The sequence below is a fragment of the Apodemus sylvaticus genome, chromosome 20 (assembly GCF_947179515.1).
Source record: "Apodemus sylvaticus chromosome 20, mApoSyl1.1, whole genome shotgun sequence".
Lineage (NCBI taxonomy): Eukaryota > Metazoa > Chordata > Mammalia > Rodentia > Muridae > Apodemus > Apodemus sylvaticus.
In genome coordinates, this window is record NC_067491.1 from 11,279,258 (window position 1) to 11,294,492 (window position 15,235).

General features: G+C 42.6%; 1 protein-coding gene across 1 annotated transcript; it reads left to right on the top strand.

Annotated features, from left to right (window-relative positions):
* Positions 1-738: 738 nt before the first annotated feature.
* Positions 739-1,722, top strand: LOC127671303 (sentrin-specific protease 2-like). The gene has a single exon (XM_052166024.1). It carries the CDS (start codon positions 739-741, stop codon positions 1,720-1,722), a length of 984 nt encoding a protein of 327 aa, XP_052021984.1.
* The last annotated feature ends 13,513 nt before the right edge of the window (positions 1,723-15,235 follow it).

Below are 15,235 nucleotides of genomic sequence, written 5' to 3' on the forward strand. Positions count from 1 at the left end.
CTGAAACAGGAGATACTTGAGAGAGAGCTGGGGTGTGACCAGACAGACAATGGTCAGATAAGGAATCCCCTTGAAGAGGCTGGATTACAGCTGAGGCCCACAGAGTACACCCAAGATCCTGAGGTAGAGGCTGTGTTTGACGTGAGGTCTATGTATGCAGGAAAAGTTCACCGGTGTCCCTACAGCAGCATGGTGGAAGGTGTTCAGACACAACACAGTGGAAGGTTCTCAAGCTTCTTTGGACACCTGCAACCCAGTGGCCCCCAGTGCTATGAGTCTCTTCCTTCTCAGAGGATTCCAGTGGCCACCTCAAAGAAGATCAGTGGCTGTGTGAATGGGGAGATTCCTGCTTCTCAACTTCCTCCAAATTGCCCAGACAGAGTCAGCCATACCATTCTGCCCAACCAAATGCCAACACCCTCTCCATTGCAGCCTTGTAAACAGCCTGGGACAGTGTACCATGCACAAGCAGAGAAAGGCCAAAAGAGGAAATGTGTGGCAGAGGGTGAAAATGACATGTTGTCTGAAGAGATCTGCTTTCCAAGGAGACTGAAACAGGAGATACTTGAGAGAGAGCTGGGGTGTGACCAGACAGACAATGGTCAGATCAGGAATCCCCTTCAAGAGGCTGGATTACAGCTGAGGCCCACAGAGTACACCCAAGATCCTGAGGTAGAGGCTGTGTTTGACGTGAGGTCTATGTATGCAGGACAAGTTCTCCTGTGTCCCTACAGCAGCATGGTGGAAGGTGTTCAGACACAACACAATGGAAGGTTCTCAAGCTTCTTTGGACACCTACAACCCGGTGTCCCCGAGTGCTATGAGTCTCCTCCTTCTCAGAGGATTCCAGTGTCCGCCTCAAAGAAGATCAGTGGCTGTGTGAATGGGGAGATTCCTGCTTCTCAACTTCCTCCAATCTGCCCAGACAGAGTCAGCCATACCATTCTGCCCAACCAAATGCCAATACCCACAGCCAAAGAAAAGGCTCCTGGAGGCCAAGGGAAGATCACAGGGCTGGACTGTGGCCCTCAGCTCACAGAGGACATGCAGAAGGAAGTCAGCAGTGCTCTAGGCCCAGGGCCCAAAGAGGAGATTTTGAGTCAAGCCTTCAAGATGGCAGTTACTCGAGAAGACATGCGCACCCTGAGGGACAGCCACTGGCTCAATGACACAGTCATCAATTTTTACATGAATCTTCTCATGGCCAGAAATCAAACTCAAGGATACCCTGCACTTTATGCATTTAATACCTTCTTTTATTCCAAGTTACAGAGTGGTGGCCACAAGTCAGTCAGAAGTTGGACCAAGGCAGTAAACCTCTTTGCAAAGGAACTGATCCTGGTGCCTGTTCACCTGGATAATCACTGGAGCCTGGTGGTGACAGACCTGAGGGAGAAGAGTATTGTCTACCTGGATTCCATGGGACTCAAGAGACCAGAAGTCCTTGCTCAGATTTTCCAGTATCTGCAGGATGAGAGCATAGCCAGAAGGAATGTGGCTCTGAAGCCTTTGGAGTGGAAGCAGCACAGCATGGCAGCAGAGGAGATTCCTCAGCAGGGGAATGGCAGTGACTGTGGCCTGTTCACCTGTCAATATGCAGAATACATCTCCAGAGGCCAGCCCCTCACCTTCTCTCAGCAGCACATGCCTCTGTTTAGGAAGAAGATGGTGTGGGAAATCCTGCACCAGTGCTTACTGGAGCCCCGCCCACCCAGCTGCTGAGGCTGCTCTCAAGCCTTTGGTGGGTGGAGCTAAGGACTTGAGGCAGGGTGGGCTGAAGACTCTGGCAAGAGTTTCTGGGCTGTAAGGAGTGGGGGATGTCCCCCATCCTTCTACTTAGTGCTAACCAGGGACAAAGAGATTGACACCTGAAGCCATCTGTGAGACAGATGTGCCCAGCACAGGTTAGAAGCTACTCAGCCCACGCTGTAGACACTTGCAAGCATGTTTCTTTAAAGACTGTTAATTTTTAAAGGTGGGTTCTCTCAGTCAATCATTGGACTGAGCACAAGGTCCCCAGTGGAAGAGCTAGAGAAAGGACCCAAGGAACTGAAGGAGTTTGCAGCCCCACAGGAGGAACAAGAATATGAACCAACCAGAGCTCCCAGAGACTAAATTATAAACCAAAGAGTTCACATGGAAGGACCCATGGCTCCAGCTGCATATGTATCAGAGGATGGTCTTGTTGGACATCAAAGGGAGGAGAGGCCCTTGGTCCTGAGAAGACCAGGGGCCGGTGTAGAGTGGAATACCAGGACAGGGAAGCAGGGATGGGAGGGTGGGTGAGAAGGGGGAGGGGAGATGGGATAGGGTGTTTTCAGTGTGGAAACCAGAAAGGGCAAATCATTCAAAATGTAAAGAAAGAAAATATCTCATAAAAAAAATAGACTGTATTTGTGAACTTAGGTCAATGTTGGGGTCAGTTGTGGATAACCCTGGTCTTGTATTTTGATGCTACTTCCACTTCTCGAAGGGGCTTCAAAGGAGGAGTTGCAAACCTTTTCTCCACCTTTACTTTTGAAATAAAGGCTTGAGCCAATGATTGTGCAGGAGGAAAGGGGGAGGAACTGTGGGATCAACTGAGAGGCTGCAGAGAGAGAAGCTCCTGGCCTGGAGAAACCCCAAGTTCTATGGGATAATAAAGATGGGAACAGAGTAGGGTAGTGGGAGATCTGCCCTATGTAAGCTAATAGCTTGTACTGTTACTGATCGAGATGAGATTTCTTTTGCCTGATTGAAAAATATAGCATCAAAATGGCACCCATCTTTTGACTTAGAACCAAACAAACCTGAGATAAAAATTTCACTGCCCCCCATCCACTAATAAGGCTTGGGCAGCAATATAGGCTGCAGCTGTATGGATTGGAAGCCAAATAGGTCTGATAGGCCCCCAGGGAAAGGCAGAGAGACCCCTCCCCTTGAATAAATCCCTAGACAAAGGAACAATTGGTTCTAGACCAGGTAATTCACTGATATGAGAGATATATAGCATCTTGATACTTAAAAGATGGGAAAAAACAATACATGTCTTTTTGTCTTTATTTCATGATATTTTGAATGGTTTGACAGGGATGGAATTAGAGGAAAAAGTCACCTTATTTACTGGTATTGCAATAACTATTCTCTTGATTCACTATGTCCTCTCAAAAGTCGATGCCCTAGACAAAAAGTTCCTTGCCTTAGAAAAGAGATTAGAAGTAACACTAGAACTAAAGGTTCAGGATTTCATAGGTCAAAATATGGTAGATGCTGCAATATTAGAATTACAACATAAAGAGAATCTAAGATTTTGGAAGCAGGGCTTATAACAGAATTATAGGAAATTATAGAGCAGCATGAACAACAGAAATAGAAATTTAAGACTTGGCAATGTGGCCTAGAGGAAACACTAGAATTGAAGGCCCAGGAAATTATAGAACAGAATAAGAGACAGAAAGAAGAGAATGAAGGTGGGGGACAGGAGTTAGAAAAGATGCTAGAACAAAGGATGCAGCAGCTCACAGATCAGACTGAGCAGCAGAGAGAGAATAATGAGGATTGGAAGCTAGACTTGGAGAATAACCTTTTCAAATTAATCAATCAAAATAAAATGGACAGCAGACTATCAGAACTGCAATATAAAGAAAAGATCAAAATGTGGAGGCAGAACCTTGAACAGAAATGACAGGAACTCAAGGAACAGGAAGAGTGACAAAAGGAGAACCATGAAGTTTGGACACAAACCTTAAGGGAGGAATTTAAAATTTCAATTAAAGCCAGGTGGTGGTGGCACACGCCTGTAATCCCAGCACTCTGGGAAGCAGAGGCAGGCAGATTTCTGAGTTTGAGGCCAGCCTGGTCTACAGAGTGAGTTCCAGGACAGCCAGGACAACACAGAGAAACCCAGTCTCAACAAAAACCAAACCCCAAAACCAAAAATAAATAAATAAATAAATAAATAAATAAATAAATAAATAAATAAATAAATAAATAAAATTCCAATTAAGGAAAATACTCAGGTGGAGACAGAAGATAAAAGTAGAGAAAGCCAACCACAGGTTTTTAAAAAACAAACCTTAGTCTATCCAGTCAATATAGAACAAAGACCTCCAGATGGTGATCATCCCGAGGGTTATCAGGAATTCAATTGGCAACCTGTGGATGTGTTAGATCTGAGAAATTTTAAGGAAAATGTCACTAATCTGGGAATGCATTAGACATTTTTAAAGCTAATCCTGACTTCTTGGGTAATAAAAATAGAATAATCCCTCAAGACTTGAAGAATATGCCAAGAGAAATACTAGATCCTGCTGCTAATTTGCAATGAGTCGCATGGTGTGGAGATGAGACCATGGAGGGAGATAGCAGGACACAATAGAGCCAGGGTAGAGAGATTTCCACAGACCAACTGCTTGGTGAGGGTTGCTTTGCTGAGGCAGAGGTACAGGCTATATATGATGAAGACACTCTAGCGTTGTGATGATTGTCAGCTTTAAAGGCCTGGGACAAAGTTGCAGAATCAGGGAAAAGACTTGAACCATTTATTCAAGTCATACAAGGTCCATAGGAAACCATCTCTGACTTTTTACAAAGACTAACCTCAGCTGTGAAAAGGAGTATATCAGATTCCACAGCATGGAAGGCAATGATTGAGTCTTTAGCTTTTGAGAATGCAAATCCTGAAGTCAAGGAAGTAATCAGACCACTGAGGGCAAGGTTAGCATCAATAGATGAGTGGATTAGATATACAACTGATGTTGTATCTGGCTCACCTGATATGACTGTAATTGGAGAAGCTGCCACTAGACACCTAGAAGTGACCCAAGCTTTTAAATGTTGTAATTGTGGTGATTGGGGTCATCTCAGAAATGACAGTAGAAAAAAACCAAAGTAATACCAAAAGGGGGCCTATGCCTTTTGCAATATATCAAAGGTGTGGCAAAGGCTGACATTTGACTAGGGAATATAGAGCAACAACAGACAAATGGGGAAATATCCGGCCAAAAAACCTGCCAGGTGTACCTGTCACAGGCCCAGTGCCAGGCAGGGAGAGTTCTCTTCTTCAAGACAATTAAGTGTCACTGCTTCAAAAACAGATGTTCTGAGATCAGATAAGGCGGAGACAATTTCTCAACACAATTCAGAAAGCCTCAAAACGACCCAAAAACTAATATTTTTTCACACTTCTATAGAGGATCAAAATGCAGGATATTAGTGAACAATATTGAGATTGAAGGAATTGTTGACACTGAAGCAGACGACACCATTATAGCTCCAAAATCTTGGCCTGTAATTTGTTCACTTCAAGAAGTAGACATCCAATTGCGAGGTGTTGGGACCTTATCCCCAATAAAGCAAAGTCTCAGATGTCTTAAATATATAGGACCAGTAGGTCAGGTAGGAAGGAAAAGTAACCTTGGCTTCCTGGGGATTGCAAATAAACCCTGAAAAAATACAAGGAGGATAGTCTATTAATTATCTAGGATATAAAATAAATCTGCAAAGGGTTAGGCCACAAAAGGTGCAAATCAGAAGAAGCTAATTAAGGATCCTTAATGATTTTCAGAAGCTCCTGGGAGATATCAACTGGTGGTGGCATTCGATTGGCTTGGCCATTCAAGAGTTAAGCAATATATTTGAACCTTATAAGGTGATAAGGATTTAAATAGTGCAAGGAAACTATCAGCTGAGGGTGAGAAGGAGTTTACTTTGGTAGAAAGGAAATTGTGGGATACACATCTAGGTCAGATTGATCCAAAGATGGCCTGCATCTTAGTTATCTTATGTTCTACACCTTCCCCTACAGGAATTCTTATGCAGAGGGAAGATTACATCTTAGAACATATATTTTTAACACATAAACAGAGTAAGAAATTAAAAACCTACATTGAGAAAGTCTCTGAATTGATAATTAAAGGAATAATGAGACTTTGACAATTGGTCGGAATGGATCCAGCTGAAAACTGTGGTACCTTTTACTAACACAGAAATTGCCTCACTATGGGTACAAGATGAACATTGGCAAAGAGCATGCAGTGACTTCTCGGGAGAGATTAACACCAGATACCCTAAAAGCAAGTGGCTTCAAGTCATAAAAAGAACTTATTGGATTCTACCTCATATAATAAAGAAAACTCCAGGCCGGTGGTGGTGGTGGTGGCAGCGGCGGTACACGCCTGTAATCCCAATACTCTGGGAGGCAGAGGCAGGGGGACTTCGAGGCCAGCCTGGTCTAGTTTCAGGACAGCCAGGGCTATACAGAGAAACCCTGTCTCGAAAAAAACAAATACAAAAAACCAAAACCAAACAAACAAACAAAATAAGAAACAAACAATCAAAAAAAAACCCTCCAATATCTGGAGCCCCTACATTTTACACTGATGACAATAAATCAGAAAGGGCAGGATATAAATCAGAAGATGTAAGTAAGGTGGCTAAGAGTCCCTATAAGTCAGTTCAAAAATCTGAATTATATGCAATAATCATGGTGTTACCAGATTTTCAAGAGTCTTTTAATATAGTAACTGATTCTCAATATGCAGAAGGGGTTGTGTTACATATAGAGACTGCTGAACTTATACAGGATGATTCTGAACTGACTTCATTATTTATTCAGCTATAACAAATAATCAGAAATAGGAGTTATCCACTATATACAACACACATAAGATCCCAGGTAGGTCTGCCAGGCCCTCTGGCACAAGGTAATAATGAAATTGACCAACTACTGATAGGAAATGTACTAGAGGCTTCAGAATTCCATAAAAACACCATGTTAGCAGCAAAGGTTTAAAGAGAGAATTCTCTCACTTGACAAAAAGCCAAGGAAATTGTGAAGCAATGCCCCACTTGTTCGTTGTATAACCAGACTCCATTGCCTACAGGAAATAACCCTAAGGATTCCCAAGGAAATGACATTTGGCAAGTGGATGTCTTCCATTTTACAGAGTTTGGCAAACTGAAATATGTGCACCATTCTATAGACACGTACTCAGGATTTCAATGGGCAACTGCATTACCGCCAGAAAAAGCTGATTCTATAATTACACATTTGTTAGAAGTTATGGCCATTATGGGAATACCAACACAAATTAAAACGAACAATGTGCCACTGTATATCTCTAATAAGATGAAGCAGTTTTTTGAATATTACAATATAAAACAAGTTAAAGGCATACCACACAATCCTACAGGACAAGCAATGTGGAGAGATCCAATTGAACTCTAAAGAAGATGCTTAATAGGTAAAAAGGGTCAACCAGAAACCCCAAGGATAGATTATATAGTGCTTTATTAATATTAAATTTTGTTTGTTTGTTTTTTGGATTTTTTTTTTTTTGAGACAGGGTTTCTCTGTATAGTCCTGGCTGTCCTGGAACTCACTCTGTAGACCAGGCTGGCTTCCAACTCAGGAAACTGCCTGCCTGTGCCTCCCAGAGTGCTGGGATTACAGGCATGTGCCACCACCGCCTGGCTAACCTTAAATTTTTTAAATGCCAATGAACAAAACACCACAGCTGCTGAAAGACATTGTATTGTGGAATGAACTATTGAACTGAACCAGCCTGTTTACATTAAAGATATTCTAACATCAGAATGGGAAATGTGTTACGCTGGGGGAGGGGCTATGCCTATGTTTTCAGGGGAAAAGAAAAGCTGTGTGTTCCTTCCAAGTTGATAAAAATCAAGGTCTGTCCAGGTGATCAGCGGTCTCTATAAATTAGCTACGTTTTAGAAGCAATATTTTGTACTTCTCATACTTTCAGGTAATATTAGTTCTTCATAGATTTCTGACGGGGTTGAAGACTAGTAGTCTCATAGCCAGTCCAAGCTGTTTAACATTTAGAAAGATGATATCAATTTGAGAGGATGGTTTTCAGATGGGTTACAATCTAAAGCCAGGCCTTGAGTCAGGTGTAGAATTATAAGTCTTTTAAGTTCAGATAGATGACAGATGTACTATTTAATTGATAAAATCGATGGACTGGGTGTTAGGTATAACCTGTATGTTATAAATTACAAAATGGTAATAATTGCGCTCAATTGATGTCTGAGATAAAAGAGTCTTTTAATTGGACAGAAAGGGGGAAGGCTTGTGCATAGCTTGTTTATTGATGCTAATTCCACTCTTAGGAGTGGCTGCAGATGAGGAGTTGCCTTGTGAACCTTCTCCCCACCTTATCATTTCAAATAAAGTCTTGAGCCAATGATTGGGCAGGAGGAAGGGGGAGGAGCTATGGGGGATCAGAGAGAATCTCTGGCCTGGAGAAACCACAAGTTCTATGGGATAATATAGACGGGAATAGAGTAGTGTAGTGGGAGATCCACCAAATCTAGGCTTGTAGGTTGTATTGTTATTGATTGAGTAGAGATTTCTCTTACCAAGTTGTAAAAATATAGCAACATGTGTCCTTATGCAATTTTTCAATTTTTATATTTTTAATAAGTTTTTACTAATTGGCCTTGCATGTTTTCCACCACTCTCTAGTATTAAATACTCACTGTTTCACAGTGCTGTAATTTGACCTCTGGATCTGGCATCCAAACCATCAAAGACTACATATATATATATATATATATATATATATATATACACATACATATATATATGTATGTATGTATATATATATATATATATATATATATATATATATATATATATTGTTCGTTTGTTTTTGTTTTGTTTTTGTTTTCTGAGACTGGGTTTCTCTGTGTAGCCCCAGCTGTTCTGGAACTCACTCTATGTTCCAGGCTGGCCTCGAACTCAGAAATTTGCCTGCCTCTGCCTCCCAAGTGCTGGGATTAAAGGCGTGCACCACCACTGCCTGGCCAAAGACTATTTATAAAAGTAGCAAAGACATTTCAAGATGCAGTTTGCCTGGGAACAAGGAGATTTTTCTTGTTCGTGGAAGTTGAATGAAGTGACTGTACAGTTAAATGTGTCTTTTACACCCAGAACTCTTTAACATAAGTCTCACTCTTGTGGGTGCTGGACAGAACTTCATATTCCAAAATAATATTCAATTTTAAGATACCTTTGTAAATGTTTTCTTTGTATATAGTAAGGTGAAATTAAATACTTCATTGTTCATGTATTCTACCACTTTACCCACTTTTCCTGGTTAGACATATTGATATTTAGTGTGTTTACTGTGTGGTGTATATAATGCAAACTTACAGCAATCTACTTTATGTATGAAAGTTTGAATTTAAGTCTTCTCTTAATTGTAAACTTCGCATTTCTGTTCATGATGTTCTTTTAAATAAAGTTTAGTATTGTTTGAACATATTCTGTCAGGTGTGGTTCCTGTTGTTCCTTACATGGTGTAATGAGGTTTTCTGTGAGAGCTGGAAAGCAGATACCTCTGGAGAGATTCATCAGGATGAACTGTTCATACATTTGCATGTTAGGTATTATTTTTTCTCAGCCCATGTTGTGGAGCCAGAGCACTTTAGTGAGGACCTCTCCTCTGGCCTGGAATGTGAGGAAGCATAGGAGAAACTCAGCAGAGCATAACACAGTCGCACCCTGCAGCTGCAGCAATGTACACCCTCCATGTAATGGGAGCATTGATCTCAGGACTGTCTAGGCAAGTGCAACCATACTTGTGCATGTGTACACACACACACATACATTGTATGCTCATGTCTTTCAATGAACCCAAACCAACAGTAGGAAAACTAAGCTGTGTTTCCTTGTGGACCAGCAGTGTTTAGATGGCTGTTTCCTTTCTCCTCTACTTCTGAGCCCTACATCATCATCACAAGTTCCTGTTTCTCTGCTCTGCTACAATATGGATCATTACAGTCAAGTCTTTAAACAGAAAGGCACCATAGCTTATAGGTATAGACGTCGGATCCCAGCTCTCTGTGGAGGAGTTATGAATATTACTATGGTGGGGTCTTCCAGGTTGTGTATGAACACCTTGTGTCACAACCAAGAGTCTGACTGTTCCACATCCTAAACCACCTTCCTCTTACTGTGGTTTCCCTGCAGAATCTCCCAGTCACCACTGAAGGAGTTTCCTTGGAATTGGTTGCAACACTATCTGTATTGTCCTGTAGAAAATGACCCAACTTAACTTAGCTTCACTTTTGTATATCTGGCCTGCTGAATCTGATTAACTGAAGCATTTAAAATTTTTAGTTTTCAAGGAATAAGTATACTGACTAGATGCCAGTTGATGTTCTATATGAAAATCATTCTTATTTGACATGAAATCACTGTCCCATGTTTCTAGGTATTTAGATATTGTTGAAAGTATTCTACATGTCATGGTTGAGAAACTATGCAGTTTTACTCTGAGGGTTAAGAAGAGTCCCGAGTCAAGTTTATAAACTCAAGTGTGAGCTGCACATGGCAATGCCATATTTGCCCGCACAGGTCTATAGGCAGATAAACAACAGTGCCTATTGGAATGAATAGCCTAAGGTGAAGGTGCTCCTGTCTGTCACATCTGGAAGGGGCTGGACAAACACATCCTAAGAACAACCCAAGTCACCGAGGAACAAAGACTACAGGACTCTTGTTTACTTGTTTTCTCTCAAGGTCTCAGACATATCAACAGCTCTCTCTCTCTCTCTCTCTCTCTCTCTCTGTGTGTGTGTGTGTGTGTGTGTGTGTGTGTGTGTGTGTGTGTGTTCCTTTATATGATTACAGTTTGGGGCTTTGTTTTATTCTGTTTGGGGTTTTTTGGGGGGGGCATAGTGTTTTACTGTGTTTTCTCTGTTCATGGATGGTTTGTTGTTGCAGTAGATTTCTGTTTCTTTTTGAGAAACAGCTTAAAGTTAGGTAGGTAGGGGCCTGGGAGGGGTCTGTAAAGACTTGTGGAAGGGAAAGTATATGATCTAAATATATGTTATATTTAAAATTTCATTTAAGTAATACAACTTATCATTTTTTAAAAAGTTGGCAAGAGGGTAAAAGGGCCTGTCTTCCACATCTCTCCATATGGGCTGCCATCTTTCCAACCCACATTCACGGTGGGTCTTTCTGCTTCAAATGCTCTGATCAAAAAATCCCCTAAAGGAAGGAATGCTCAGCTTGTTTTGGATTTTGTTTCAGATGCAGTCCAGTTGAGGACCGTGATTGGCCATCTTGGCATGATTTTCTGTTAAGAAAGTCTAGATCTGACTGAGCTGAACAATCTGCAGGAGACATACAGATGCTCAGAATTCATCGAGTGAGGAAGAGTCAGAAGAGCAGGGAGCCCAATGGAGAGTCATTGTCTTACTACACAGGATGTCCTAGGCTGAGTGTTGATAGGAATGTTCATATTGATGGAATTCTGGGCAGGGAAATGAGGGCTGTGCTATTGGATATGAGAAAAAGACCCATGCTGTACAAGAGCCACAGGCTTAGCTGAATTGTGCCCCAGAGGTGTGTATGTATAGATTATAACTGATAACTGGTCACCTTGTGAAAGTAACAGAAATCTAAACATGGTTTTAAAACTATGGGCTAGCCTCTCTCTCTCTCTCTCTCTCTCTCTGTGTGTGTGTGTGTGTGTGTGTGTGTGTGTGTGTGTGTGTGTGTGTGTGAATAATATTAAATAATGACTGGTACAAGATGTCCCATAAAGAGGAAGTGTCGTGTGATGCAGATTTACTAGGTGTTTGCTGAAGCATGACCCATGAGAGGACATGGAATGCTTGATAAGTATAAATAGGACTCAGCAGACCATGACAGAGCTCATGCACAGCTAGTTTTGCAATGCTTCCTTGGCCTGTATCTTGTCTGATCTTCACTTGGTTGAGAGAGGCAGGGCAGATAACTTCTCCTTGAGACCCAGCTGGTCCCAGTCACTCCTGCTGACTGGAGCCCATTTGTGCAGTCCTGGAGGTCCTTCCTGATCATGTGACTCTACTGACATGTCTTGGTGTCCTGAGACTACAGAACTGGACTGCTGCTAACCAGACAAAGAGAGATTGGAATCCTTAGATCGCCCCTAAGAACTACTTCTAAAAAGGTCCACAGTCTCTTGTCCTATTTACCATCTTTTCTCACCTACCTTTGGACATTGAGCTAGAAAGGGGGCAAGATGAAGTATTGATAACCCTTATTGAAGATAAATTTTGAAAAATCTAAACCTACAAACCCCAAAGTATCTTGAAGAGAACCAGCACCTATGAAAATGTGCTGAAGCTCATCTCAGAGGAAACACTTCCTGCCTGACCTTTGAACCCAGTCAGCTGCTATGCCTGGTGACACAATGGAACCTATAGAAGAAACCAACCCTGACTCTTTCCCAAAACGAGATGATTTAAACCTGCATCATAAATACTTATACTCTCAGGTAACTGTGACTCCCACCAAAGAGGCTTCTTTATTTCAGCAGAGGGAACCCATTAATGAAAGGCACTGCTATGTAAAAACCCAGATAACAACTGAATTGGGAGGCCTAGCCACAGGTAATCTATCTTCAGCACAGCTACTACAGATGAGGCACAGGAACACCACAGAAGACCAGGCAGAATACTGCAAGAGCCGGAGGGCCCAGATATCTGCTGCGAGATTGTGCCTTCTATAGAGGCTAGGGAAGGAACATCCATGTTATCTTAACAGCAAGGCCACCTAAGCAAGTCCTGGACAACGACAACCTCAAGGCACATGCCAACATGGATGGTGAAAGCTCACAACTTCCCACCAATCGCTGAAAGAGCTACAGGCACATAATGAGTACTGAGAAGGAGAGGAAGGTGTTCTTGGGGACAAGGAGACCCTAATTGGTCATCCATTCCAAAGTTCTCAACCCTAAACAGATGCACAGGCTAGCAGCACTAAATGAACACACTGGGATTCAGATAGATAGATAGATAGATAGATAGATAGATAGATAGATAGATAGACAGGCAGACAGGCAGACAGGCAGACAGATAGGGATATTTATAGATAATAACTTAATATTTGAGGCATACTTAGAATTTTTCTAATGTTGAAAGGGGTGTGGGGAAAGCATTCTGCAGAATGGACCCTAAGAAAAGATGTGGTAGTTGTACCTTTTCACTAGAGCCCCAGAATTGGAGTAAATACGCATTCACATAAAGGGTTTTTCAAAGGAGATTGTGTGTGTGATGTATGGATCTCCTTGGCCCCCTTATAATAGAAATAGAGAAGAGACCATCCAAGAAAGACGTGAGAGTGGGATGGGTGGGGAGTTCTGTGCTAAATACAGTGATTTTTTTAAATTCTCTCATATATCACATCCTAAACATCATTTATCCTCACTCCTCCAAGTCCTCCCCACTCCCACCCCACCTCCACTGTCTCCTCCTCTGTTTCCCTTCAGAAGAGGACAGACCTCCCACAAATATCAACCAAACCCAGCCTATTATATTGCAACAAGACTAGACACTTCCCTGTTACTGAGGCTGGGTGAGGAAACCCAAAAGGAGGAAAAGGGTTCCAAGCAAGCACCAGAGTCACATATAGCCCCTGGTCCCAACGTAGCGAGTTCTACAAAAACACCAAGCCACAGGCCGTCACATGCATGCAGAGGACCTAGTTAGACCCACGATGGCTCAATGATTGTTGGGTCTGTCTCTGTGAACCCCTGTAAGCCCTGTTTAGCTGATGCTATGGGCCACTTTCTTGAGGAGTCCTTGACCCCTCTGCCCCTGCAATCCTTCCTCCCCCTTTCCCCAAGGATTCTCTGAGGTCCAGCTAATGTTCAGCTGTGGGTCTCTGCATCTGCTCCCATCAGTTGCTGGATGAAGCCTCTCTCAAGATGAGAACTATGCTAGGATCCTGTCTACAAGTTTAGCAGAATTTCCTTAGGAGTGATTTCACTGAAATTACCTATTAATGTGTTTGATTGTTTGTTTGTTTGTTTATTCATTTTTTGGCAGTTGTATTTGTCTCAATCCCCAGTCTCTGGGCTAGCCTCTGGTTCCCAGACCTGCACACAGTGTCAGGCCTGAGCTCCCTTTTAAGGCATGGGTCTCAAGCTGGACTAATCGTTGGTCGGCCACTCACACAAATTCTTAGCCATCTTTATCCCAGCATCTCTGACAGGCAGGATAAATTGTAGGTCAAAGGTTTGTGGATGGTTTGGTGTCGCAGTCCCCTCACTGGAAGTCTTATAGGTGATGGGCAGTTCACAGGATTCCTAGAGAATACTCTATTAGGGTCTGGAGAGATGGCTGTGCAGTGAAGAAGACTTGTTTCTCTCGGAGAATTGGAGTTAGGTTCCCAGCCCCCACATGGTGAGGCTCAACCCCTGGAACTCCAGTTCCAGGAGACCTGATGCTCTCTCCTTGCCTTGACTCTGTAGCCACCAGGCACACAAGTGGAACACAGATTCAAGTAGGAAAACACCCATACAAATTTGTGTGTGTGTGTGTGTGTATGTGTGTATACATACATATATATAAGAGAATATTACTAACATGGGACCTGTCAGGTTAGATCAAATGTGACAGAGGTTAAAACACAGGAAGTCCATTTAGATTTTAAAATTCTACCAGCAGGCAGCCTGCTGATGAATCCCAAGCAAATGTCAGGGACTCCCCAAAGGAGGGCCTGGGGAAACAGGAGGCAGTGCTGTGGCAGAGATTACTCTAGCTGACAAAAGTCGACCGTGCTTTCCCTCAGTTTCCAAGGTTCTTGGACCAAGGACTCCTCCTCATATCCATTTCCAGTTTGAACATGAATGTCTGTCGCTGGTCTGTAGTTAGAGTGTGGTTCACAGACGGATGGAAAACGTGTTGAGTGAAATTCGCTGGCCACTGTGATGCCTTCTGGAAAGTCTGAAAACTTGAAAACACTACTATATAAAATTAAGAACAGGAATAGGAATGTGGAGATATAACTGCTTCTGGCACAACCACCAAAAACAAAAACAAACAAACACAAAACAAACACACTTCTAAAATCTCATAGACGCAAATCCATGTCCAGGTTCTTGAAACATAGGGCAGTGGTGCTCTGAGAAAGTACACTCATCCGTGAGCATCAACAAAGCTCTTGGGCCAGCTGAGCAGAGGGTTGTCTGCCCCGCTCCTGTGTGAGAGGATTTATCAATCCTTTCACAGTATATAGATTCTAGTGGGGTTCCTACTGGCTACGTGAGGCTGTTTCTAATTAACTGCTTACTTGTAGTCCTCCAGAGTGGACACATCCTGGCTCAGGAGATCTCCCCCCCTCCCCCCTATTCTAACTGTTCCCTCAGGCAACCAAGACCTTTCCATTGTAGTACTCAGGATCCAGCCTGGAGCTGTGGACACGCCCCAGCACTGGGCTTTACCCCTGCCTGTC

What these genes read in the sequence shown, in the direction of transcription:
- LOC127671303 (XM_052166024.1), top strand. Translation starts at nt 739, where the DNA reads ATGGTGGAAGGTGTTCAGACACAACACAATGGAAGGTTCTCAAGCTTC.